Source organism: Anopheles stephensi, chromosome 2 (genome assembly GCF_013141755.1).
Source record: "Anopheles stephensi strain Indian chromosome 2, UCI_ANSTEP_V1.0, whole genome shotgun sequence".
NCBI classification, from domain to species: Eukaryota; Metazoa; Arthropoda; class Insecta; order Diptera; family Culicidae; genus Anopheles; species Anopheles stephensi.
The window spans coordinates 4616774-4641848 of NC_050202.1; the positions used below are offsets into that span (position 1 = coordinate 4616774).

Sequence of the window (25075 nt, forward strand, 5' to 3'; positions counted from 1 at the left end):
CAAGTCACCACAATATCGTGGCATGGTGAACGCATTCAGAACTACATGTAGATTATCCTGTTGCTTGTTTTCGATTGTTTTAAACGCTGTTATCATTTGCACAAGCACCGTTCTATTTATTTTAACAATCCCACTCTACAACACACATCGACGCACCTGTTGCACCATTCGGGCTCGGACCGCACCGCTTCACCTAACACCTAACAACAGGTAGCTTCGCTTCGTGCCACTGCAAACGTCCCCGCATCCAAACGGTGGCCAACCATACGTGCTCGTGCGTGACACTTTCGATGCTTGGCCAGTGCATTGGATTGGACGAAGGATTTGGAACAGTCGGGACACTTGTGCGGCCGCAGTCCACTGTGTATGAGCGCGTGTCGCAGTAGGTCGTACCGTTCCTTGAAGGCCTTCGAGCACACCGCACACTCGTGCGGCCGTTCGTCACTGTGCGTCTTGCGATGGCGCACCAGCACGTGCTTTTCGGTGAACGTTTTTCCACACTGACCGCACTCGAAGGGTCGTTCGTTCGCGTGGCTCAGGACGTGTGTCTTGAGGGCGTGCAGACGGACGAACTGTTTGCCGCAAAGCCCGCAGCAGTGGGGCCTATCCTCGCGATGCAGCAGCCGATGGCTCGAAAGGGCGCTGGGTTGTGTGAAGGTGCGTCCACACGTTTCGCACCGCAGACTGGGTCCGCGCAGGTCGTGCAGCTTCTTGTGCGCGGATAGCGTCGAGGACAGCCGGAACGCCTTGGGACAGCTGGCACACCGGAATGGCCTTTCGTCTGTGTGTCGTCGAAGGTGCTGGTCGAGGGACGCCTTGCAGGGGAAGTGTTTGTCACAGTGAGGACATGGTCGGAGATTGTTGTTGTCACTGTCGCGTTGTTCATCGCACGGATCTGGACCCCCGGAGCACATGTCCGGTGGCGAGCCTGGAGCATTGAGCTTGTACATGATATCCGTATCATCGGTCTCCTTCAGAAGGTCGGGCGTTATTTCATCGCAGTCCACGGAGTCTTTCAGCCCAGCCGTCGGAGTTCTGGAAATAGCACAACACACAAACAGAGCTACTCTCAACAATTGTTGCTAGATTTGGTGGGTTTGATGTAAATGCCGTCAGATGTTGGAATGGAATTGCTCGGATCTTCCTTTACCTTCAGGCTCAAATACAGATCTCATCTAAACCTAACCACAAACAAGCACCAACTGTGGAAGCCTTTCCGCTACAAGCAATCGAATCGCAGCTGAGATGCTTCACCAGGGAGATACACGAGCGAGCGCCATCAGTCGGCATTCATCCCGTTCGAGTCCTTGTATCGTCGTCCTGCTTTTCCGTGCCTCTCGAGGACGAGTGCAGAGCTCCGATTGGTCCGGCAGCGCTCAACCGAATGGCAACGCCCCTTTGGAAATGCTCTTTTCTTCGCAGGAAAAGTGTGGAAATGGGTGCCATCATGCGGTTACAGAGGGAAACGGAGGGCCCGCTGGATGGGCATGAGCATCAGTATAGAGTTTCCATTGTTTTTGTATGCAAAATAACCTCACAATGGCACTGCATGGCTCTTTCAAATGTTGGACGAAATAATTGAGTATATTAGAACTCACTGATTAGCACGGCGCACGGGACGGTTTCGAATAGGGTGCATCTGACCGTATAATGGACGATATAAAGAATGCAACGCGTTGTGCATTTCCGCTGGAATCGATTATTAAAACAGTTATGGCAAAGCATGACAAAGCGAGTCGGAAAATGAAGTTGATATTTATTTAGCCCAAACTTTTCGTCATGGAACATTTGCGGATCCATCCTTCAGCGCTAACCCTTGCAATGGCTGGGACAATTCTAGCTGGAGCTGGATGGCGAAATACATAAATCATGCAGAAGGGCCACCGCAATTCCAACCGCAATATATTTTCGTTCGCGTCTGTGTCAAACGGCGCGAGCACCTTTTCACGGTTGCTTCCGGATTGTGCCTATGCAAATAGCGATAATGAGCAGCGAGTGATTGTTTTCCTTGGCCGCTCATTAAACATGCCGTTTCGTTTTCCGCGAGAAAGACGGTGCAGAAACAAGTATGGGGTTTTCCTTGGACCGGTCCGTCCGTTATTCATCTCTTAATGTACCGAGTCGAGGATGTTTGAGTTTTCACAGTTGTTTCTTGAGGGACTTTACAAAAGTTTAATTTAATTCGAGAGTAACATTCTGCCCATCAAGGCGGTTTACCCAAGGAAGACTTATGGTGTATTATTTATTTTATTTTTATAATTCCAGTATTACGGCATGACGCCGTATTGTAAGACTTATGGTGTAATTAATGTAATTTTTGAACAATTGTAGGCCTGATGACTAGCATGAAAAGCCGATACCGGTAATCGCACGAGCAATATCATAAGGCTTCCCGGGAGGTTTCATCAGGAAAATTAGGTCCGATCGATGTGAAAAAAGGCGAGAAGTGTTGAAGAAGTGGCAGAAGTGGCTTTCAGCTCCCTCGCCCAGTCTTGATTCCTTTCTGTTTACAAGTTGAATTCAAATCAAACTTCTCAAGCCTAATCAAACACTTTTCTGCTAACAAACACAGCCGTTCGATCAATTTCCAGAAACAATGCATTGCTATATTGCTTTACGAGTCATTAAACATTTATCAATTCGAGAAACTTTGTCCAGCAGGAGTAAGAGACTGCGGATGAAATTGTTTCCCATCGGTGGTTGATCCGGTTTCGGCAACGGTCGAGTTGAGATCGAGATTGAGTTCGAGAAAGTTGGTGATGGCGCTCTGTTGCTGCCGGAGTTTTGTGTAGCCAACAAGCGTCCCTAAGGCCACGAAGACTGAATGTTTCATAAGTCCAGACCACGTGACCGAGGAAGAAACGAGGATTACATGACCACCTACCGACAAACAAAGTTCTTGGCACACACGTGTGTGTGAGAGAGAGGTGTTAAGAAGAAGCCTTTCCGGGGATTGACCTCCTTGGGAAATTGGGTGCTCGTTTCGTACTGGGCCTCACACGTCTCTTTGATGAGGTTTTTGGTGGAACAGTTGAGTGATTGTTGGTGTGACATTTAAAGCTTCAAATCATTATGAAAAGGCTATATAAAGATTCGAAATACGTTCCTTATCTCTTAGAAACGATGAAATTCTACTGTTGCTCTCCTTCCAGAATATGGACACGATTATTCATTGTTGGAGTAAGTTACAAAAAACTCCCTGGAAACCATTCTCTCTCCAGCAACCGCTCACATGCATCGCAGCATCATTCACAGCTCGATAGCTCTTGTGCAATATGTGTGTGGCGTGGATTCGTGCATGTTTATGGATTCATGGGTTATTTTTCTCCATCATGGAACTCACTATTTGCCCTCGCCACATCACTTCATTACGTATTCATATCCTTTAAATGAAGCCAATCAAGTTGTAATTTTTATTGGTTTGGCATGCTAGCCGGTGCAGAACGCATTTCAGGCACAAAGAAGCAAGGAAGCATTTGTCGTGCTACACCGCAACGGAACATCGCAACTAATGCTAGTGGCATGAATGGGATGCTGCAGTATTGTGTTGACTGGAAGGAAGCCGTCCAATGTCTACAAAATGGAGCACTGAATGTCAACAACCGAAAACGGAAGGACAAAAGCGTCGTTGTGGAACTACAATTACAGAGAGCAGGAACTCCCTTCTAGTTGGGGTGCTAATCCGTGTTCCCAGATCCTTGTTGGTTGCGCAAACAAATAGTTTACATCCAACTTGGGAAACACTCGCAAGGTCGAGGCGAGGTACGACGTTTGTCGCTTGCTGTGAGATGTATCAACCTCAAATGGTGCGAATGTAATTTCTTAATCCTTCTGTAGGAGTGCGAGGTGGTCCAATGGTTAAAATCCTACCTCAAACAACGACAATGGGACCAGAGGCACTGTTGGTGGGCATACTCACGTGCACTTGGAGGGTTTCCAGTAGGAAGATGAATGGACCGTTGTGAGTGGGCCTGGTGAGTCGAAATCAGTTGGCGGAAGGTTTGTTTTGCCACATTCCAATGATGTTTGGTCCATGGTATCCTCCTCCGTCTGGGGAAGTATTGTGGCGAAGCTTGTGTCCTTCAGCAGAAACGATTGAATCTCGATGCCAAACTCTCGATCGTCCGGGTTGAAGTTGAAGCTGTTTAGAGTGAGAAAGCGATAAGACCAGGGCATGAGCATTAAGCGGAGAAATTCCGGCGTTTCCAGGAAGAAATCAAAAGTCAAACATATAGAGCCCTAATTTTCCGTGGCAATTGAAGCTGAACTTTCCTATGAGTTCAATAAGGGTGGACTCTAATGGAGAAACTCTTCAAGGATCACCTACCATTACGAGGACAATTACTTTAAATACAACAGGCCGCAAGGGCAAGCAACAAAAAGTAATCTACTTACATGTCTATGATATCCCAGTCCATCATGACGTCCGTTGCCATTTCCTGGCGGGAAGGCTCGATTTGGATCGACGAAATGAGTGGAAGGTCCCGGACGTCCCAGAAGAGAGTTTTTTGATACTATTGTTTGAGGCTCACACACAAGCACACACGGAATCACATAAAAAACTGCACAAATGGGACCAGGAAGTCGCCGGAAGGGATTTCAACACAATGATGGCGTTTCCCCGATTCACTTTAAGAAGCTTTCACTCGGGATATTGAAAGAGATTTGTTTATTGTGGCCAGTTTGGCCTGTTGGCACACAAAACAACCAATTAGTGACAAATTGCGTTCACAATGAACCGTTTTTGCTCAATCAGTTCATAAGGATCCACCAAGGACCACAGGAACTCTCTTCTCTGACGACGCGTTCCGGTAGTGTCAACTCCAATTGCACCTATTCGATCCGACAGTTCGTTGAAAAGTGAGGCTGGCCCAGTTCGACGCCATTCGAGCAGCCTCTTCTCTGGACGGCGACTAGTCATTCCGCGCGTCGCCTCGACCCTCTCCTGTCTCTAGGATAGCGTTGCACAAAGTAGAAAATCCGGAATGGAAGCAGCAAGGTAAACAAATTTAACGCTTATGTGTGTGGTAGAACAGCTACAGAGAGACAAGGAGCGTTAGGAAAGGGAGAGGACACGAAGGAAAGGCCTCGCTTGGAAGGGTAGGACACACGACACTGATCTGCACATAATCCGCGGACCTTCTGGGACCTCGCAGGATCGGAGACGGAGAGGCGAGTTCTGCCAATCGGTCCACTCTTTCGCACGGCCCGCGATAGTCTCGTTCCGAGGCTCTCCGGTCACACTCGGATCATTTCGCGAGGACACGCGCGCTGCACATAAGCGATTATTTATTTTCCAAATCTGATTTACAATTCTGCAGGGGAAGATGTTTGCGCTGGAGGTTGAGCGTTCGCCCCGCTGACTGTCATCTATGTGTGCAGTCCGTGTTCTTCCTATGTAGTCACTCTCGGAAAACATAAGGCCCTGGTGGAAGAAATGGTGTCCGAACGATGATGGTTCTCCTTTCGCACTTGCTAACACATAACCATCGCAGCATGTGGGAAACGTTGGCCGAACAGCCGAGCACAGGGTGAACGAGGGTGAGAACGATTACTGATTTAGGAAAATTAGAAGGATTATGTATTTATCTCTTCTCTTCGATCCTCAGCGCGAGCCACGGAAGCCATCCAGGGAAGGCCATGGAGGTTAGACTCTCCGGTAAGGACCTTTCTCCTGGTCCTGGTGCTCAAGTCCAAGAAGCAAAGGACACCGAGGAGGTCTTCGAAACAGAGCAAGCAGCAAGTAGTTGGAGAAGCGAGATGACAACAGCAAGAGATAACGTTCCGCGCACGCGAATAGGAAGCGCATCCTGTGTTCCGTTCCGGTGACGTCAATGCCATGCGCATTTGTTAATTGGCAAGGATATACAAGAGTCCGCGAGTCGAGAGCCAACAAGAGAGTGAAAGAGAGAGAGGGAGAGAGAGAGCGATGGCGCGCTCGGGAAGGAACGAAATAGACGAGATCACATTTATCGGAAAAGCGATTGGCCAAATGCCAAGGAAAACACTCTAATCCCCGATTTTCCGATCTTCGTTCCTCGGAGGTCTCCAAGGGCGTTGGACAGGAGCAGTGGAGCGTAGGTAAGTACACACACACACACACATATATAGAGAGAGGCCCGTCGTTGGAGTTAGATAACTCCGCATCCAGCCTAATCAGAGTGAGAAGATCGGAAGGTTGGAGTTCCTCTGCTCCTCCGGTGCAGAAGGTAGTTTATGTATTTGGCAAAACCTTATTAACCGATTAGTGAGCTGGCACCGAGGGCAGAGGTGTTTCAAATCGCTTGAACTGATTTGCTATGACGAGATCGATTGTTTTCCAGAAATTGGAAGAAAAATATGTATTGGGATCGCGTCAGCATGCATCGCGTATCAGTTGAGGGTTTTTTTGGGTAGATTTTCCACCTTCGGCATTGCGGCCACATCCAATCAACGCTAATAGAAAATCGCAATCCACCCGACAAATCCCACATGGTACCGTGAAAGATTAAGACAAACATCGACAACGAGCTGAGCCGAGTGAGCGTGTGTTTATGTTGCCAGGATGTGTAGCGTTTTGTGTGTTTCGTCTGGTTCCAATCTGGCCGCAAGCCAATTTCCCGCCGTGTGTCGGTGAATTCTCGCTCCGATCCTTTCGCCGGATGTGGTTCGGTTGTTGCATCGAAGGATGAAGAAAAACAACAATTTATAATTAAATTTAAACTCGCCTCGCAGTTGTTTTTCCTGCCCGCCAATCGGCTCCGAGGGATGGCGATAGAACAAAGCCAGCGAGGAAAAAAGGCGAAATAGACATCATGGCGCTCGGAACGGGGTATTCTAGCAGGGTAGAACAAACAGAGACAACATTTTTAGGCCTTCCACTGCAGTTAAAATACCAATCAGCTACTAGCTGAAAAAGACCCATCGGATGACCTCGCAATCAACAAGCAACAACAGTTTGTTTACAATTAATTTGGCAAGTTGGCCCTGGTTGGATGTGTCCGGAAGACGGATTCCTGGTCATGTGCATCACCATTTTTAGGACGAATTGCATAAACCGACTCTTAATCCAGTGAAGTCGTGCTACTTTAGAGAGGAACTTTAAATACAGGTCGGGATACGAACAGTGCATGGGATAAAGTCGTACAATAATCGTCAACTTCGCATGGATTCCGGATGCTGACCAGAGCGATCGATTACTCTAATGAGTCATGAAAATAATCAATAACCACTCAACTGCACCACCGATTGCCCTCTGGCTCTGTAGCAATGGCTGTTCCAAGCCGAGTTCCCGTTCGTTGGTCGGCTAAAGGTATTATCGAACCTTCCGTTGATTTATTTATGTGCGTTTTCATGCTGTGTCCCACCATGGTCGACATATTGCAGATTTGAATACGTCCACCGTGCCACGATATTGTGGTGACTTGCATGTGGCTGCTCAACTCGGTGGCCAATCTGTTGGAGGACAGAACAATAGATGTTTCCGTGGTGTAGTGGTTATCACATCCGCCTAACACGCGGAAGGCCCCCGGTTCGATCCCGGGCGGAAACAATCCGATGTTCACGCTTATTGTGAGGCTCTTTTTACCCGTTTTGTCTCACTCGTTTTCGGAGTGATCTCGTTTCTCTGCAATTGTGCCGAAAGATTGCTCACACCCCACCACGAGTTGGCCATTATTTCATGTTCCTCCGTTCACTTCGCCTTTTGGAGGCCCGAGTGTACTTTCTCTTGGAGGGTTGGCCAGATGAAAGTCTCCCCCACTTTTATGTGGCTATTTGGAGCTTGACTCGAAGCTGGTCGCGCTTTTCCAAAACTCTGTCAAGCCACCGTCTGTAGCCGTGATCGTCTAGTGGTTAGGACCCTACGTTGTGGCCGTAGTAACCCAGGTTCGAATCCTGGTCACGGCAGTGTTGAAAGAAGGGGGGAACAATTCTCTCTCTCTCTCTGGAACACTGTCACGGAAGACGGGGAATGATTTTTTGAAACATCTGAGAACCTGTAGACCAGTTTAGTAAAGATTGTCGTCCAATATGAGTGCATAGTATGTGTCCACAGGCTAAGATTTTCCATGTATTATTTACCTGGTTGTTGGGATTTTGGGAAGAGCAGCGCTGAAACCAGCTTAACAACACGGTGGGTGGTGCTGTTGCGTGGTATCGCCGTCGGGTGTTATGGATGACTGCTTCCGAGCTGACAAACAACAGGAATGGAGGCAAAATCATCTCCCCTAATGGACGGGGTGTTTCATGCAGATCAGATGTCCACATTAGATGTCTCATTTGCCTAATGTATTGCCGTCGGCAAAGGAAGGAATAGAGTTGGAATGGGAAGAAGGATCCTTCCTGGGGTTGGGCATGGGGAATGCGTGCTGAATCTAGAGCCGCAGACGCGAGTCTCAGGGAACACAGTTAATCTTTCTGCCAGCTGGATCTTATTTAGCAATCACCAATCCATTGAGCATCATTGTGTAACCAGAAGAATGCAATAAGATGATCGAGATGCAATGGATCTTACCAGAAATCTGTTCCTTTCGTTCCCAAATCCGTTTTGTTGGCTAAAGGTGTCCCGGGAGGATCAATTTGAAGGTCTGAAGTACCTTTTTACGGGAAGCAATTTGCGGTAACCTCTTGAGGCAAGAGTTGATTCAGCTGTTGTTCATTTGAGGAGGCGCACACTCGATGCACCTTCGCTGAGCAGCAAAAAGGACCGAGCTACACAGTTCGTTTTCGCTTTTCTGGCAGCTCTCTTTCGTTGGGCCATGGCGAAGAATCGGAAGAAGTCATTATTCGAATTAATTGATGTGTAAATAGTGGAAACATAATCCGGGGTACGAGTGCTTGTGTTTGAGAAGGCTTTCCGTGGTCGGAATGTTTGCTGTTCCCTGAGCCAACAAATTGGATTTGATTGAGTTTGGTGAAAATGATGAATCTTTCAAAGTGGTCTTCTATTTATGTTTAGTAAAATTAGGTAAAACCTATGTTGCTGGTGTTATTTCTATCGTTTGATTAAAATATCATTAAGCAATGAATTCACACGCCTAATTTGTCTGTCACCCTTGTTGAGTGTTGTATTTTGACTAAACCCCCGGTTAATACTACCAGCGGCAATATGCAATGTGTCACCAGGATGAGAAACATAGCCAAAGGCTCTACCAGCTCCCTGTTCGGCGCCGGAACCAGTTTGCCCTTTCACGCGATATCAAAGTGACAAAAACAATCCCACACCCTCTCGTGACTAGAGCAATGCACGTGTCCGGAGCTAAGCGTTGTGGCCGACGCCTTGGTTAGACATTGATCTGAACGACTTTTCCCAATCCCTTCGTGGTAATTCTGCCGCAAACCAAAGTCGAGTGGGTGCGAGTGAGAGATATGGAGATAAGATTCTGTCCGTTGATAAGCCGTTCTTTCTTTCTGGGGTTAAAAGTTCGAGTGTTTTTGCAGACCTAATTGATTCTTGGAGGACTTCACAGTGCGGTTGTTCCATTAGCATTTCAATTTGACTTCTGTCAGGAACATATAACTTAATAAATGTGTAGTTGGGTTAAGAAATGTAGGATATTAAGAGGCCTCTAAGATCGAAACAAGCCTCGGGACAATGAGAATTTAAACTAAAATTTTCAAAATCTGTTCCCCTAAATCGCTGAATGCATATTCCCGGGTTAATATCGCCACGCCCGACTGAACCCAAACCATTCTTCGACATGGTGTCATATCTCAATTTCCACGGCTTTTCCTTTCAATCCCTTCCATTATAAAGCTATCGGCACTGGACCGTTGAGTGCACGGTTCGATTTGTCACGGATTTTTTTCTTCCTCTGTGTGGCGTCCGTTCCCATTCCGTATATGCTGTCGAACATATTTGCAAATGGCGCAGTATTGGGCAATAGAAGAAAATGGGAACAATGTTTACACCAATAGGGAAAACCCGACTCGATTGGAAAAAGGGTAAGCGTAAAAGGGCGTTTCAGCGTAGGAAAAGCATTAAGGATTGATAAATGATTGACATGTATTGGAAGTAGAGAAAAAAGCCTGGATAAGCTAGTGATGAAACGATTGTGAATTTAGTACAACAAATGATGACAATTGTAGCATCTGTTACAACCGTCCTGTAGGACACATATTTTAGTATTCATCGGTGAAACCCTAAATTTATTCTAAAAGTGTCTAAATTACTTGTTTTTATCTGAACGAGGTTGGAAACTATCCATCTGATAAGCCTTCATTTCATCGACAAAAATCAGGTGGTCTTACAGTTAAGTTGAATACTTCATAAACTAGCTTTGAAATAAGGTAGTATAAGACCTTCAGCCTTTAAAGATATTTGAAATTAAGAAAATCCCACCTGTTTCTCCAAATAGAGCAACATCAAGCTATACAAATTCAAAAATAAGCAGCTTTCGAGCAGTTCGAGCACTTTTGTCGTTATAGCTGCACGAATTTTTAAATTTCGGTCTTTTTGGCTACTTGAGCGCTTTTTCAAACTTTCGCGGCCCGGTGAAAAAGCTACACCAGATCGTTGGATTTCAATTTTTATACCGACACAGGAATTATTATAGCAGGGGCTAGTTTGCCATAAAGCCATAAACGAAGGAATTTTAAATTGTTTCTCGTGGTTCATTTTAAACGATGTAAATTATTTTTCTTTGGAAAACACAATACAACGATTAAATAATAAATATATCCTCTCATATTTTACTAATAAACCTTATTCTAAACGTCTAGTCGTTTATACTGTCCTAAATTGCCATAAAAGCAAGAGACTTTTTTTATTCCATCGTCTTGATTCATACTTTTCCCTTCAATAAAACGGGATTTTTTCGACAATATGCGTAACTGTTCGAACTAGAACCAAAACCATCCAGAACGACAACACATCCCTAAGTGGACGCCTCAAATCCCTGTCACATTAAAGCTCCCGGGCCCATTTTACCATGTGGTGCTGTAATCAATTGCAAAATGCTTCGGGCCCGTTGCGCTTCGGCAACATTGTGTTCCCGGGGTTCGGTATGAGCCCCGGCAGCTTCGGAACGGTTCATCAAAATTGCCATTCCGTTTCGCGGCGGCCGTCCGTTTTGTCGGAAGCGGTCTAATTGTGGTTGATTGATCACTCATTTTCAGCTGCCACTTGACGACGGTGGGTGACTTCTTCAGTGGCTTCGGTTCACTTGCCCACAGACCGCAACCGCTCACTTTATCAGTGGCCAGTTTACATCGAGGTCAGCTCACGGGGAAGTTGTAGCTTGCTGCTGGCCGATAAGATAAATTGGCTCATTAGCGAAGTGGAAGGTAGCAGAAGTGCCAATGGTAAGTTCGCTTTTTGTTCCTCGAGAAAAACTCGTCCCGGGACGATTGGCCATGCGGAAGAAAGTTTGTTGCTGCGGAAATTGGATTGATGCACTTTGTGAAAGGGAAGTTGTATGAATTTTTTGAGCTGAATAGGAATATTGGTAACGTCATGAGAATGACACCGACCACAAATTTGTTTAAAGCACCGTTTGGACTTTAAAACGAGCTTCAAACGCTAATTCTCTTACCACCGATAACCGATAACCAATTCCAGGCCTGACCACTCTGTCATTAATCAACGACAAGAGAGCCACAGTAAAACACAAAAAACCCGGAGCTCAATTTCCAAGGGCAACTCCAAACGCCCGAGAGATGTCCTGCACAGTGGTGGCCTTGAGGGTTAAATAGGGCCTGCCATACACGCACGGCGGAGCACCAGTAGAGGAATGCAGCCCGGGCCAGTGGTAGAGATAATGAACCCAGCAAAAGACGACAGCCCGGTTCTTGACCAAAACCGATGCGGCTAATAAGTGGTAATTTTTTAATGGACTGGAAAGAAACGATTCCTCCGATTACCTACCTCCCCGGGGAAAGGTTCTTGGTTCACAGTTTCGGCCGTCCGCTGCACAGCATCACCAGCAGCAGCATGTGACGACGAGGACGACGGGGACAACATCGGCCAGACGACTTTTCTTTGGTGTGATGAGTTTTACTGCGGCAGAAAGAAGGAAAAGGGTATTACCGGACGGCAATCTGTTTTCGGTGCACAGAACCGAAGGCTCATTGCTGCTGCTGCGACCACCCGGCGGGAGACTTAAGAACAACCAAATGCTTACCACGCTCGGTCGGCCATCAGACCACGATGACGAAGCTCGACAACGTGTTTGGTGCGCCACTATCGATACCGCTCGCCGCTGACAAATGAATCCGTTGTTGCTGCTTCTGCCTCTCTGTTTGGGAGAGGTTTGTCCGGAAGTTATGGGCGGAAGAAAGCGTACAGCGAATTATTTTTACGCGGTTCTTTTCGGACTTTTTTTGTTCTCTCTCTCCCTCTTTAAGCCCGTTGTGTGATGAGATGAGTAGCGCCGGACATGAAACGGTTCGTCACTTGGATGTCTGTAGAATTTGTTGACTCATCTACGACGGGGCCGGGAATATTTGATTTATGGTGAAGGCAAAAAGAAAGGGTGTTTTGGTAATTAAATTATTGAATTATCTCTACTGTTCGAATTAAAGCCTGTACCATGGTACAGTCGTATTTATACAGCAAAGAAAAGTATTCTAAATATCAAGATGTGCAGAATTTACCTCAATTGTTTCCTAATTCTCTTCGGGAAGCAGAAGTATAACAATAACACTTCAATTGATAAGAATAATTCCAGGATTGATCAGGAAACCGGGTAAAACCGGGGAAAAGCCCTGTGATGACAATGACCGCAACATCACATGCCAGTTGAAGGTGGAACCACCAGGCCCTTGGAGGACCCAGGGAGATGGGCCTGCCAGTCTTCTCTTCAATCTTCTGGCGCTAGAGAGGGCCATCCGTTACTCAGGGTTTATGAGTCAATTCAGATCTTGGAGCATCTTCTATCAGTCACATTCAGATAATGACAAAGACATCATCGGTTTGGGGCTCTCCTAAGTAACAGAAGCAAATGAAGGTTAAGCGCAAGGTTGCTGGCTACCTTCCGGTCATACTATAGTCTAAGGAAACTTCTCCACCCGAAAATACCTGTCGTGATGGATGACGCTGAGGCTCTGTATAGAGCATTTATAGTCCCAGTAATCCTGCTCCCAGGACTCTAAAATCGGCGAAATCCATGTTAAAGAAGATGTAAGGAATATTATAGGCCCAAATGTGCAGATGGAACGGCGAAAGGGTCTCCTAATCGTGCAGCGAATTGGAGTTCCTAGATTCCGGTGAGCTTATCATCTCATGAGAATGTCACCGGACAACCCATCCTGTAAAATCCCTTTAGGTCGTCCATATGGATAGAAGGCGTTTGAAAGGCCCAAACTGGAAAGGAGTGAAGGTGAAAGGCTGGGATAAGGCCCGGGCCGGATATTCAACAACAGAGCCTCATCCGCCTAGGATTTACCACGCTGTACAAGGCACTAGCTAGGTTTGCCTCTTCCAATAAGAGACCTTAAAGTCCAACGATATCATCCACAATCTACTGGTCTATATGGCACACGTCACGTTAGAAGCTATTGAAGTCTTTGGGGAGTCCAAGGAGTCCTGGGAGTTCAGGGAACTAAGATTCCTTGTAAAAAATAGGCTCCCGAAGATACTGGAGTTTTGGCTACCTTGTATATCGTACACTGATGCTTCCTGCTTGGTAGAACTTTACGAGCAAGAGTCCTGAACTATCCCCTGTCAAGTTATCGGAGTTGTTTGGCGTAAGAGCTGGAAGATCTTTCTCCCAATGATGTTCAATAATTAGAGAACGAAATTAGTATAGGCGAAATTAGCAGCAAGCAAGCGTACACAAGTCCACAATGGACGTCATTATGTCCACCAGAAACATCCTGTCCCGTATCATTACAGCGAATATTGTATGCCTTACGCTTGCTACTTAGCATTCCTCCAAGTTTCAACTTTATTTCGCCTGCTCGTTTACTCGAGCCTAGCCATTTGACACGGGGGATAGCTTTGTCCCTCTTCAAGCCACCCAAAAAACCATACCAAAAGGCACCGCGCACCCCACAGGAGGAATCATTCGGCTGCACAAATTAATTAGCTCGCTCGCATCGATGAACCGTCGTCTGGCGGTGGTCCCCCTCCCCCACACACTCGGAATTATTGAATCGAATCGCATATCGAACGGCATCGGGGCCAACAGTATTGGCTTGCGCTAATGAACCGTCAAATGATTTCATGCTCGCGCGACCTCACCTTCGCACGAGAAAACTACCGACCAGACTCCGACATCTGAACCGGAATTTTGAGGTCGATTTTCGGTCCGGTCTAGGCCAGACCCGGTGCCACACCACTAATTTGATACCGGCAGAGGTGCGGGGTTTTGGGTAAACTAATTCGATTTGCTGCTGCGCTAGAGTCGACTGTCTGTACACTTTTCCGCCGAACGGTCGAACCAGGAATCCTGGCGGCCATTAGTTGGGCAGAACATGGCTACCGGTGGTGTCGTAGCTTCATAGCGCCTCATAAATTAGTCGCCGAACATTCGGATCGAACCACCAGCTGCCAGCAGCCAGCAGCGGGACACGATGAGCGAAGTCAACCGTGAGCGTGTCGAAGAGTCCTGCCGGTGCAAGGTGCAACGCATGTCCGAAAAGAATCAACCGTAAACGAGGACGAGAAGCAACACACTGGCGTTTAAAACAACAGCCCGAAACGCTGTGTCATCCGGCGCGACTAGGTCCGCCGAAGCGCGTAACTGGGTGCAACCAATTGAATTAAATGGCCGCTGCGGGCTGTTTTTATGGCTGCGCGGGACCCGGTTTCCCGGGCGAAAAACATCGATTGGAAATGAAGCTAAAAGGGCTGGCCAAAAGTGCCTTTTGTATTGTTCTCTAAAATAGTATCAATAATATTGGAAGTTTCATTCAAATTTGACAAGACAACTCGATGACCGTCACTGTCATCGGCTGCATTCGAAACGTGTCACATGGCAACCGCAAGGAGCCAATCAAATCCTGCTCGCCTCATTCGTAGCAGGCGATGCGTGTTCAATGCGATTTTTCTCGGGACAAGTGCAGGTGAACAGAAAACAAAAGGGACTCAAACCGCCTAACCCTTGGCTAAGAAAAACAAACCAACAACAAAAACAAAAAGAAGAAGGGACCATAAAATGCAATTGTCATTCGGAGCAAATTGTACACACGGCGGGAATTGCGGAGACAAACAGAGCGAAACGGTGAAGTGGAATGGAAATTCAATTACGAGTTCTCTTGCTTCGCTACCTGGGTACAAGAGTGCGCATTGGGATGCTGTGCCGATCAGAGGTCGTCTGTAATCGTTGAGCTGTGTCCTTGACGACAGCAACTCGCATCTCTGTGCTCGGGTCTTGAGGATGCGAGTAGTAGAGTAGTCCTTGGACGCTGGAGGCTAATTATACTCTACAGAAAGGTTTAAAAGGCTGCAGAGACCGTACCGATCGCTCGTGTTATTTATGATCTAAACAAACCGACAAATGTGCAATCATCATTGTCCTTATTATCGCTTTGAGTTATTTGAGCTTGCACAAGGTTAGCGTGAAGAGGGTTCTTTTTCTACGAAGGATAAAAATCGTTTTATGAATTTTAAAAGACCATTGGTAAATTTATAATTATTTTTTAGATCATTGGTAAAAATTATAATTATTGAAAATCCTAAAAAGAAAATAAAAATAGAGAAAACTGTATAAAGAAATATATTGAGAAATTAGTCAAAAATTAAATACTTTATATGAAAAATAAATTAGAACAGAACGGATAAAGCAAATAGATTAGATGATGACTAATGAAACACATTTTTTACCTAGATGATTATAAACAGAACAAGTTAAACGAAAGTAAATATAAGTAATGAGGGGATTAAAGATTAGAAAACAGAAGTATTGCTATGCTAGAAGTTTGAAAAAAAATCTGAAAAGAAAAAAAATAACAAAAAGAAGCAAAAGAAATTACACAAACATTAGAGTAACTAATAAATAGATTGAAAAACCCATTTCATTGAAAAACAATGAAAAATGTATAAAAAAAATAAAAGAAATAAGTAAACATAGCAACATAAAAAAGCTAAAATCTTTTATAATAAACCTGAGCAACATGAACAAATGACGGGAAAAATCAACAATAATAAATAGAAGACTTAAAATAGATGATAAAAATAAGTAAAAAACATAAACAAAATCATAATGAAATAGGATAAGATTAGGAAACATGATAATAAAGCAAAATATAATATGAGAAGTAATCTATTACATACAGAAGAAGTAAAAGAATGGTATAAGAAAGCTACAGATACATTTAAAATACAGGGTTTTTTAGTTGATAAGGCAAAAGCATCCATTTTTATGGCAGGCTTCTTAGATGGAATGGCAAACAAAGCTAGTTGATATGGAATGGCTTCAGATGACAGGGAACTCAAATATCTTTTTATTGAAATGTCCTCCGATGATATTGTCATAGTAGCCATTGATATTGTACACGACCTGCCAGCGTACGGGCAAGTGCGTACAATATCAACGGCTACTATGACAATATCATCAGAGGACATCACAATAAAAGGTATTTGATTCCCCTGTCATCTGAAGCCGTTTCCATGTCAACTAGCTTTATTTGCCATTGCATCTAAGGAGTCTGCCATAAAAATGGATGCTATTGCCTTATCAACTGAAAACCACAGTAATAACACGAAAGTAAACATTAAAAAAATATAAGGAAATATAAATCAATAACATGTAAGTCGACTAAACGATCAAGAAGAAATGAAATAATAGATAATGAGTGTAGTAAAGAAAGAGCAGAGTTCCTGAATCACATGTCAACATAAAAAATAAAATAAAATAACTGCTTACTTACCTCGTTTTTTCCCATGTTCACATTACATTCCACTGATACAAACCAAAGCCAAAAAAAAAAAAGGACGCACAATCTTCGTACGTTTTTCTGCATTTTCTGCCTTCCTTTTCGCATCTTTATTTTCCACTTGGTTTGACTGGCTATATGGAATTTGTTGTTGTCAGTAAGGATGGGCGGTGAGCAGCAGCAGGAAGGACGCATTTGCTGCCACGGCTGCAACCACCAACTCTTCACAAGTACACATCATTTAATTACATTCCTATTCGTGGGTTTCTCTTTTTTTGTCTTAATTAGGAGAAGGGTTTTTCCAGCTTTCTTCTATTTTTCTAACCATGTTTTCCCACGTTTGCCTTTCCTCTTACCTACCCCAATCGATACTCGCACGCGCCCATCTTCATCACAATTTGTGTGTGTGTTGTCCGTTCCGTTCTATTTTATTTCCCTATTATTAATACTAGTTTTGTGCCTGCCCGTGGTGGCAAGCGATTTGAAATTGGGAGGCTGGAACATTGGACGTCGTCGTTGAAACATAGTTTTGGAGTATGGGTGCTGTGGCAAAGAAAGGAAGGAAAGGACGATCAATGAAGGATAGCGGCTGTTTTGCGTAACTATTCCTTCTCAGGGTGGCTAATACATACACTTACTCGCACTAATTACTCATTTTCTTTCCTTCTGGAGTTTTCTATTCTTCGAGCTATTTCTCCTGTTTGCATCTCACTCCAACGCCTGTCGACTGTTACCTGTATGTGTGTATGTGCATTCATCATCATTTGGCCAACTTATAGTTTTGGGAAAACAGCATATTAATTTTGTTATTCTAATCATTTACTATCCCATAAATAAAATCAGGTTAAAAACTTCCCATCCCAAAAGAAAAAACTCTTCCCCGTTTTTTGCGTTCCAAATTTCCAAATTAAAGGTCCGCGAAAACCAAAAAATAAAATAAAAAAAGGGCACACAACAACACGCACACAGGCGGTGGTTCAGTTTTTGTCGAATTTTGCATCTTTATTTTTACGTAATTTCTTAATTTACTGAATTTAATTACTTTAAATATTCATAATTTTCATTACCTTCTCCATCCATCCACTTTCCCTGTTGGAAAGTGTTTCTTGTTTTGTTTCATCTCCTCTTTTCTTACCTTTTATCTCTTTCTTTTAAACGATTTTTTCTTTTACTTGTTTTGTTATCGAGCGTGTGTGTGTGTGTTGTCTAGCTGTTTTTCATATCATTTTCCAGTACATTTTTACTTTACTGGCGATATGCGATCCTGCTTTAAACGATCACATTACATTTTTCGCTCGCAACACTCACTCACTTCGCTTCTTCTTCTAATCAGTTATAATTATATTTATATACCTTTTGTTTGTGTGTGTGTGTGTTTGTGTTTTTTTTCTTTTATTTTCCTTCTTTTTTATATATATTTCTTCTGCTTTGTTGTGTTTTCTCTCCCGCTTCGTCCCGCGTGTCGACGTCCGCCGCTCGTCCTGCTTTTTCCTATTTGCTTGGTTTTGTTTAATGTTTTTGCAAGTTTCTGCTTCTTCTGCTTCTTTCTGCGTCCTTTTTGTGTTGCATTTTTATTGTTTGCAGTAATAGTAATCCAGGCAGGTTTTTTTTTGTTTCTGTTTCGTGTTTCATTTACCTATTTCGTGTCGAAGGTCTATTATTCTCTTTTTTGTTTTCTCTCTCTCTCTCTTTCTTTTTTTCTCTAACAGCTAGCAGAAATTGTGTGTGTGTGTTTTCCTTTTTTTATATGGCTGTTTGTCTGTGTGTTCTTTTTCTGTTCTACTCAGATTCTTTTTACTTCTTCTATATTTTCCTGTTTTATTTTCCATCCTTCCAATACCCGGAGCTGGGGAGTTTTTTTTTTCTTTGTGGGGTTATTATGTTCTGTGTTCTGTGCTGCTGCATTTTGTTGTTTCTAATTTTCAGTTAATACATTTGTTTCACTTTTTTCTTCTCTCTCTCTTTTAACTATTTCCTGACGTCTTTTTTTATTAAATGTGTTGCACAGCTTAGACGAGAGAGGGGGAAGATGGAGAGGAAAACCATAGAAAAACGGTGAGACGACAACAGACAGGGAGGGGAAAGAAGAAACACAAATTCGTGATCGGGTCCAGCTTTTCGTTTGCTCTAATGTCATAAACTTTTTACATACTTCTGCTTCATCATAATCAGTTCGGACCAGCGACCCCACACAGACACACTAAGCATTTTTGTTTTATTTATGTTAGCAGTAGTTTAAACAACTAAACGGACGTCTGCACATTGGCTTTCAATCGAGTTTCGAAGGGGGGGGATTTTTCGGTATTTTTTATTAAGTAGCTTTTTTTCGTCACTATCAATCGCTATCACACGCTCCTCCAGCCACGTTCGAGGGGACGCTCTACTTCACGAACACTCACACAAGGACGAATGTTTTTTTTAAACAAAATACACAACAGAACGATGTGTTGTGTGTGTGTATTATATTAAAGTAAAATATGCTGCTAAATGCTTATTATTCATCACCTTGTGCCTTGTATGCCGTGAGTGTCTTCGTTCATTCGTTCTTTAACTAGTTTGTCGCGCCATATAAAATTAAGCACGAATTTAAAACAACTCACAAACACCACACACACTCTCACTTTCTCTGTGTGTGCTTTTAGGTGATAAAAGAAAACGATAAGAAGACAAATGAAACATAAACCACTCCTTACTTAGCTACCTCGCTCGAACGGCTTCTCTTGCAGAATTATCATTAATAATTAATCGTAAATTTTTAATAATAATAATAGTTTTTGTTAAAAATAAAACGATATTCACATATACATTTATATATATATAGATATTATAGATACAGGTCCAAATGTACAGTTTACATTTATATAAAACAGACTAGCGTTTCTTGTTTCCTTGTCCGTGCGCACAAAACACCATCACGATCACGATCATCACATCACGGACAGTCGCGAAGGGCATGCGGGAGTGGAGCGGCTGGCGGATTGATCCTTCTCCTTAGGGTGGTGGGGTGGGTGAAAGGGTTTACTTTACGTTTGTGTGTGTGTGTGTCCATTCGAACAATCCCTTCTTGTTCGCTCATTACAGTGGCATATGGCAAGAAAAGCGGGTGTTAATTTTGGGAGAAAATTAATATTTCTATTGTTTTTTTAGTGCTTTTTTCTGTACACATACACACGCACGCACACAGAGGGCAGAAAATTAAGGGATGAGAAAACACTTCCTCGAACACATGCTTGATACACGGATCCTCCCATATACACGACGGATTAAATCATCACAATTAGTTTACGTGTGTGTGTGTGTGAATTTCTATGTTGTGTGTGTGTGTTCTTTTAACAAGCTTCAAAGATGATATTAGAGAAAGCTGTTGCAAGAACGAAAACAAATGGATTTTCTCTGTTTGTTTTAACATTTGCGCCTAAATGTAGGCAAGCCATTCTTCTTAGTAGTTAGTCCTGCGTGTTTCCATGGAAACGTTCTGCTTTCTGCTTCTCCGTACTCCCTCCCTCTATCTCTCTCACGCACTCACGCACATATACAGCGGGGCGGAAAAAGTCTCTAATTGACGGCCAAGCCATTTTTGTTGAGCCCATATTTCGCATTCCCAGCACGTCCCACAGGAATGGGAGATGACAGGATGGAGTTAGTGTTGCTGCAGTGCGCCACCATCGCCATTTCCTTTACAAGGAAACTCGAATGGGCGCACGCGTATGTGTGTGTGTGTTTATGTGAGAGAGCGTACACAATTATTCTTGTTAAAAGAAATGTATCCAAGAAGGCCGATGTCTCGTTTCACGCAGAGACACCTTGAGAGTGAGAGAGAGACACACTTTCACACGAACACTAACATACACACTCTCAAGTAGGGAGATCAGTTCTTGCACGTCCTTTGCTTTTGTCCCATCTTCAAACTATTTACATACGCACAGCACCCTCGGACACCCATCACACCGAACGCGCACACCCTGCTCCCGCGTTCCAGTTGTAAGTAGCAATTAGCGGTGGCTCACCAGATTGGGAAATCTTTTCAAATGGGCGGGTTTCTAGCAACCGCACACACCACACCAACCCCACCTTACGAATTGATGAACATCTTACCACCCTTATCGCGCAGGTTTGTCCGCGAACCTAACGTCGGTTCCTCTAGCGCACGGAATCGTACGAAACCTTGCTCGGCCACCAGCATGCTCCCATTGTCCTGGGCCCGTTCCATCTTACCCGGCAGCACACCGGTTGCGGTGGACGTCGTCCCGTTGATACCGGGCGGTACTCCTCCAGTGGGCGTCCCGTTTCCACTACCACCGATGCTGGCCGTTGGCGATGGAGACGAATCCACCGCCTGGTGTGGATGATGGTGCGGATGGGGATGATGATCGTTGCTGGTTGCGTACGGCACCGGACCTCCAGTGTAGCTCGAGCTGGACGATTCTCGCGATCGCTTCTTGCTGTGGTAGTACCCATTGCTAGCACCGTCCTCAAAGTTACCCTCCGGACCGGCATGGCCGGCAGCGATCCTTTCGAGTGAATCCCCAGCGCCGGCCGCACCATTCAGCAGCCGATCGTTGAAGCTACCGGGATGCGGGAAACCGTGTCCTGCAGGGTGATGATGCGGTGGCAGCGGTGCCTGCTGATGATGGCCAGCGGAGCTTAGCGTTTGTGCGCCGGACATTGGGCCACGGCGCTGCTGCTGCTGCTGCTGTTGCTGCTGTATCGCCCGATTATTCGAAGAAGCCGACGAAGAGGACGCAGACGAGTTGGAGTTGTTGTTCCGACCGCTACCGTGCGGGTTAAAGTGCATCGCACCGATATTGTTGAGCGTGCCACTCTTCCGCACACCGATCCGCCGATCGAACGAATCGCCCGGCCCGCCTCCTCCTCCTCCTCCTCCGCCCGGTGCCACCATGTTTGCGTGATGGTTGTAGTGATGGTGGCCCATCGTACTCGAACCACCACCACCAAGATCGTTCTGCAGCTGACCACTCTTGAGCGTTTTCAGGTTCTTCGATGCACGGAACTCACCGCGTGCCATTGACTGGGCGGCACTCAGTGCGGACGGTTGCGGAAGTGTCGGTTGCATGTGCTGCGGATCAAAGTTGGGCCGCTCGAAGTTCTGGAAGTCGTAATTCCGGTGCGGCGGTGCCATCGGATGTCCGGACGGCTGTCCGCGGAGCGATTTCGTGTCGTACTGGGGTGCACCGATCGGTTCCGAGTAACAGTTGTCCATGATGTCGTGGTACTGGTTAGCGGACGCACCTCCACTACCGCTGTGCTGATGGTGGTGGTGCTGTTTCAGCTCAAAGTTGGGATTCTCGTAGTGATCCGGCATGGGTTCCGTTTCGTTGAGGAAATCATCGCCCGGCTCGGGACCGTGTTCGTTGTTGCTGTTGCTGCCATTGTAGTTGTTGCTGTAGTTGTGCGAGGACGATCGCATACTGTTCGTTTCGAGCGATCGTTGGAACTCGTTGCCAGGACCAACGCCCGGCGGACCGAGCTGCAGGTCCTGCTGGTTGTTTTGCTCGAGATTGAGCGAGTTCAGGGCGAAGTTGTCGTCGTAGATGGGTTTCCCGGTGCGCATCGTGTAGGTGTGCAGATTCCGGTTCGTATTGCACACGGCCGGATAGTCCGTCTCGAAGTTTTCCTGGCTCGAGGAGGATGTGCAGGGGAAAAGCGCAAAACCACTCGCATTCGGTTGCTCCATGTCCTTCTCGCGTTGGATCACCTTCGACGTGCCCGTCTTCAGCCCTGTCACCCAGGAAAGCAGCGCCACGATAACAATCTCAATGAACCGTATACTGAACTGATAGCCCCACTGGAACCAATCGATCTCGATGTGTGATGCCCACAGTGTTCCACCACCGCCAGGTCGACCACCGGGACCATCTCCCGGGAGTCCACTGCTGGGCGATAGTTTGACGCGCGTCTGCGAGCTTATACTGATGGCACCGTAGATCTGCAGGGCGGCGAGCAGAATGAACAGCAGCGCCGTCGCAATCGTGATGTGAATCGCGTACGACAGGTTGTTATACCCGTGGATGTAGTTCTGGCTTTTGTGCAGGATGCGCTTCAGCAGCCGGTACATGTACAGATACAGTATGCCGAGACTGAGACAGATGAAGATGTAAATGATCTGGCAGATGAGCGAAAGAACGCGCGGCGGAATCTGGATGTTGGTCGGCGGTGCATGACCACCGCGTCCACCACCCATCACCCCGACCGCCTGCAGCTGTTTGCTCTGCAGCTGATGCTGCTTATGATAGAACTGCTTCGTCTCATACGATTCCACCAGATGTAGCGTGATGCACAGCGTAACGTGCACCACCGAACCGATGATGATGGTCAGCGGTCTCAGGATAGAGCTGTACCGGTTCGTTTTGTGGTTTATCGAGCGTAGCAACAGGAACAGAATCAAGACGGCGAACGTCGTCGTGAGGAAGGTGAGGGGCAGATTTAACAGCAGCTCCGACACGAACAGATTGAAGCTGAAGTGCATGTTGTACGCGTCGTAGCAGAGATAGAATATGCGCAGCAGGCAGATGATGATCAGGATCAGATGGATGCTGATGAAGTACGCCTGCGAGAACAGGTGCGTCAGCTTGTCGTAGAAGATGATCTTGAAGATCGAGTACACGGCCAGTATGGTGAACAGGATGGCTGACAGATACACGTGGATGTTCCACGCGATCGTCCACGTGCTGAAGTCCGCTATCTCACCCGGGAAGGTACGATCGTTTCCGTACCCCGCGCCACCAGCCTCCTCACCCGTCGCGTTCTTGATCATGACCGACTTGAGGTTAAGATTCGGCATCCGTTGCGTTATCGGTGATGAAGAGGACGATTGGACGTGCATTGACGAGACGGTGGAAGTGGCCACGTTAGACGTGCTACCACCGCCAGGTTGCTGTCTAGCGGCGCCCTCCTCAAACGGATCATCCTCATCATCTTCATCTTCCTCGTCGTTCTCTCCCTCATCATCCTCAAAGTGACGCCGGCCGTCTCCATCCCCAGTTGGACCAACGCCTCCTCCTCCTCCATCGCCACCTCCATTCGTCAGTCCATCGCGATCGCGATCTCCATCCAACCCAACTGGCCTGTTTCCGAACGCTCCTCCCGGACTCTTGGCATTGCTGAGCGAAGTCGCACCACCGGTTCCACCGCCAAGATCGTAAGCCGGTTGGTTGGGGCGCGGAGCGGACGTTACCGACCGCAGCAACACATCCGGTATCATCTGCGGACGTCCGTTCGAGCCGGACAGAATGCGTGAGATCGACGGGAAGTGCATACCGTTCGGCAGTATCGCACTCGAGTTTGCGTTCTCGTCCAGCAGGAACAGCTTGCTATTGCCATCGTAACCCTTGGCCGCATCGAGCTTGTTCGACTTCTCCGACGGTGTGTTGAGTGCCTTCTTCCGCTGGGCTTCCATCGATTGCGATGAAGATGGGCCCGACGAGCCGGGCGGTATCATGCCACCACCGGCTTCCGGATTTCCGGCCACCTTCGGCAAACCTCCAGCGTTGTTCGGCGACACACCTAGACCACCCGCTCCCGGTGCACCGGGCACCAGATCTGGTGGGCGCATTGGGATTCGTTCGTGTCCCGGCATCAAGCTCGGCGGTGGAAGCGGCCGTCGGTTTGCGTAGGTGCCCGTGTTGATGATCGTGCTGTCACTGTTCGTACCGCGCAGCGTTGGCTTGTCGGCGAACGGATTGGTGTAGTTGCGGGGCAGTGGAGGCGTGAAGAAGGTGCGCGAGGGTGGCGAGTACGCTGGAATATCGCCTGAGAACATCGAGTTGGTTGGAAAGCCCTTTTTCGCGTTGTGACCTGAGTGGGAGAACGGGGAACCCAAAGCGAAGAATTAGTAATTAGTTTCACGGAAATGTGTGTGTGTGTGTGCGACCGTCCTCCTCCGTCCTCTCGGGACAACTTACCGTGCGGATATGGCGTCGAGTTTGAGTGCCGGTGACGATCGTGGTTGTGATGGCGGTTCGGGTTCGGATAGGTCGGATTACTGTTGCTCTTGAGAATCTCCGCGTTCGGGGCCGACGTTGGCAGTACGTGATCCCGCTCAAGATCTAGCTCGTAGTTCCGGTGGTTAGCGCTGATCTGCTGCTGGTTGTAGTGCGAGTCCTTATCGCCCAGACCACCGCCAGGGCTCGATCCACCCAGCGTGTCCTTATTCTTGTTATCGTACCTACAGGCGGAACGAAAAAAGAAGGCGGACGAGTTTTAATTAACGTGACCGGCTCACGGGACACTTGCACGGGGGCTAATTGACGCATTTCAC

At 46.4% G+C, this 25075-nt stretch overlaps 2 protein-coding genes and 2 non-coding genes across 8 annotated transcripts in view; 2 read left to right on the forward strand and 2 right to left on the reverse strand.

Annotated features, from left to right (window-relative positions):
* Nucleotides 1–52: 52 nt before the first annotated feature.
* LOC118508161 (zinc finger protein 501-like) lies at nt 53–5539 on the reverse strand. Its single transcript, XM_036047704.1, has 3 exons — nt 4396–5539; nt 3920–4141; nt 53–1035 (listed from the first exon to the last, which is right to left on the reverse strand). Exons 1-3 carry the CDS (start codon nt 4434–4436, stop codon nt 201–203), a joined length of 1098 nt encoding a protein of 365 aa, XP_035903597.1. The 5' UTR covers nt 4437–5539; the 3' UTR covers nt 53–200.
* Nucleotides 5540–7458: 1919 nt separating this feature from the next.
* Trnav-aac lies at nt 7459–7531 on the forward strand. Its single transcript has one exon. It is a non-coding gene; the product is annotated as a tRNA-Val (tRNA).
* A 284-nt stretch (nt 7532–7815) lies between these two features.
* Trnah-gug lies at nt 7816–7887 on the forward strand. Its single transcript has one exon. It is a non-coding gene; the product is annotated as a tRNA-His (tRNA).
* A 10052-nt stretch (nt 7888–17939) lies between these two features.
* Nucleotides 17940–25075, reverse strand: part of LOC118508163 — a 133617-nt gene continuing 126481 nt past the window's right edge. For all 5 annotated transcript variants that reach the window (XM_036047707.1, XM_036047708.1, XM_036047705.1 and 2 more), the window contains exons 3-4: nt 24720–24982; nt 17940–24612 (exon numbers count right to left, since the gene is read on the reverse strand). In XM_036047707.1, coding sequence (XP_035903600.1) covers nt 20870–24612; nt 24720–24982 — 4006 coding nt within the window. In that variant the 3' untranslated portion in view covers nt 17940–20869. The remainder of the gene's footprint in view (nt 24613–24719; nt 24983–25075) is intronic.